The sequence below is a fragment of the Corvus brachyrhynchos genome, unplaced genomic scaffold (assembly GCF_000691975.1).
Source record: "Corvus brachyrhynchos isolate BGI_N302 unplaced genomic scaffold, ASM69197v1 scaffold219, whole genome shotgun sequence".
NCBI classification, from domain to species: Eukaryota; Metazoa; Chordata; class Aves; order Passeriformes; family Corvidae; genus Corvus; species Corvus brachyrhynchos.
Genome location: NW_008240034.1, coordinates 889,927 through 892,672, shown reverse-complemented (window position 1 = coordinate 892,672; position 2,746 = coordinate 889,927). Strand labels below are relative to the sequence as shown.

At 60.0% G+C, this 2,746-nt stretch overlaps 1 protein-coding gene across 1 annotated transcript; it reads left to right on the top strand.

Annotated features, from left to right (window-relative positions):
* On the top strand, positions 1–2,586 carry S1PR4 (sphingosine-1-phosphate receptor 4). The gene has a single exon (XM_008641019.2). The coding sequence runs from the start codon at positions 273–275 to the stop codon at positions 1,497–1,499; it is 1,227 nt and encodes a 408-aa protein (XP_008639241.1). The 5' UTR covers positions 1–272; the 3' UTR covers positions 1,500–2,586.
* Positions 2,587–2,746: the final 160 nt, after the last annotated feature.

Below are 2,746 nucleotides of genomic sequence, written 5' to 3'. Positions count from 1 at the left end.
ACTCTCAGTCACAACAGGAAACTTTATTAAACAACAGGAAGCCCATGCTCATGGGTGGACTTACAAAACACCTCACCCTCCTCTCCCCTTGCTCTTTCAGTGCTGCAGGGCTGGCAGACCGGGCTCTAACTCTCACCTCCACGCTGAGCAGGGCTGCTGGGTTCAGTCTCACAGCTACTCCAGCCCTCAAACAGAGGGTCTGCTCTGCCCCAAGCCCTACCTGACCCCTTCCTCCATCGAGCATCCCTTGACTGCTGACCCAGGCTCAGAAGATGAATGCTCCAGTGCTGAGCCGGCTGGTGAATCGCTCCCTCCTCCTTCCACTGGACTCTGCTCAACATGCCGAGCTCAGACTCGACCTGCTCGGCACGAAAGCCTCCTGCCTGCAGCTGGCTGCCATGAGGAACGTGAACATCATCCTGCAGCACTACAACTTCTCAGGCAAGCTCACCAACCGGCAGTCTGGGGACGAGCGCATGGGGCTGGTCCGCACCACCTTTGCCATCATCAGCAGCATCATCATCCTGGAGAACCTGCTGGTGCTGCTGGCCGTGCTGCGCCGCCTGCGGGCCCGGCGCTGGGTCTACTCCTGCATCGCCAGCATCACCGTCAGCGACCTGCTGGCAGGGATCGCCTACCTCTCCAACCTCTGCCTCTCGGGCAGGAAGACCTTCCAGCTCTCCCCTCAGCTCTGGTTCCTGCGGGAGGGCATCCTCTTCATCACCTTGGCTGCCTCCACCTTCAGCCTGCTGGTGACGGCCATCGAGCGCTACAGTACCATGGTGAGGCCGATTGCCGAGAACGAAGCCAGCAAGACCCTGCGCCTGCGTGGCCTCATCGTGTCCTGCTGGCTGCTGGCCTTCGTCATCGGGCTGCTCCCGCTGCTGGGCTGGAACTGCCTCTGTGACTTCCAGGCCTGCTCGGTGCTCCTGCCTCTCTACTCCAAGAACTACATCCTTTTCTCCGTGGTCATGTTCAGCATCATCCTCCTGGGTATCATCGGCCTCTACATCTCCATCTTCCATCTGGTGCAGGCCAGTTCCAAGCAAACCAGCTCTCGGCACAGCCGCAGACGCTCCTTGCGCTTGCTGAAGACTGTGCTGATGATCCTGGGGGCCTTCATCCTCTGCTGGAGTCCCCTCTTTGTCCTGCTGCTCTTTGATGTCTTCTGTGAGCCCGGGGCCTGCACCCACCTGCACAGCCTGGACTGGACCCTGGCTCTGGCCTTGCTGAACTCGGGGGTCAATCCCATCATTTATTCCCTGCGGAGTGTGGAGATTCGCCGTGCCGTGGGGAGCCTGCTGTGCTGCTGCTGTGTCAGGGTTGGGCTCTGCAAGCCTGGGAGCTGCCTGGTCATCTCAGACATCAATTCTGGCTCATCCACGGAGAGCTCCCTGCGCTACCGGGAGAGCTTCCGCAGCTCCGTGGCGTGGAACGCTCGGCCCAGGGCGCCTCTCTCCAGCAACTCCAGCATGATGAGCAACCTCCCCAGTCTGTGAGGGGCCACAGGGAGAGCAAGAGATGCCAGACAGCCCCTGGGACCTCATGCTGCTGGTCCTGGCCTGGCAGAACTGTAGCAGCTCGGGCTGAGCTGTTGTGAACTGGGGTCAGGCTTTCCAGTCCCATCAGACTGGGATGTTGCCTCAGGGTGGGTGCAGCACAGCCACAGGAATTGCTCCTAGGCTGGGAGTGACAGACAGAGGCACATTTTAGGGTTGATGCTCTCTCTGCTGAGACAGCTGCAGTGCTCGGGTTATGTGTGTGTGCTCTGGGTGTGCAGAGGTGCTGTACCTGCTCACCTGAGGGTGTTTCACCCCAGGGCACAGTGGCAAATAGGGTGGGTATCCCCAGCAAGGTGGCCCTCCCAACCCCTCGGGATCAGGCTGGGTTGGCAGTGCTGCCACTGCTTGTCATTCAGGGCTGGAGGTGGCACTTGAGCCTTCTGCAGCTTCCCAGCCTTCTGGAACTCTGGGATGGACACAGCTGCTGCGAAGCAAGGCAGGCTTGATGTCTGGCCAGGGAGTCAAGAAAAACGAGGTTTGCAAGTGCAACTGTGCAGCTCTGGGGCAGTGCCCAGGCCCCTGGGCAGGAATCAAGAGCCCACCTGGGGAGCAGCAGAGCCCAGCCCAAGGATGCGGCTGCAGCCACAGCCCTGGCCCTCCCCCAGGGCAGAGAGGCTGGGCACTGAGCCAGGGCAAATGCTGTGACAGTGCTCAGAGCTGCAGTGACAGGGCTGGCAGTAGCACGGGCAGAAGGAGGTGCCCAGAGAAACTGGGGAGCCTGGTGTCATCCTGAGCCTGAAGACACGGCCAGCTTGTGCCTCAAATCCCTGCTCTTCTGTTCCCTAATGTAGGGAATAATCAGAGCAGCACCCAAGTGCACCCTCTCACCATGCCAGAAGGCCACCGAAGCACTGGAGACTCACATAAAACCTGCTGGCCCAGCCCCCTGCAGGACCTGAGTCTGCAGCCCATTTGTTTTGCAATAAATAGAGGTGATCAGAAAGCTCCGGGTTGATTTACTTGGATTTTTTTTTTTCTCCAGAGGCCAGGTAGTGCCTGGGAGATGTTCTTGTAGTCCCAGGACAGCTGGAGCTGCCCTTCTGTTCTCAGGAGAGGGGGATCACCCCGCTCAGGGGCAGCGGGAGCCTCCTGCCCTGTCCTGTCCCGTCCCATCCCACCTTGTCCTGTTCATCCCTTCTTGTCCTGTCCATCCCACCCCATCCCATCCCACCCCGTCCCATCCC

Excerpts from the sequence above, each read along its gene's own strand:
- S1PR4 (XM_008641019.2), top strand. The coding sequence starts at position 273 with ATGAATGCTCCAGTGCTGAGCCGGCTGGTGAATCGCTCCCTCCTCCTT.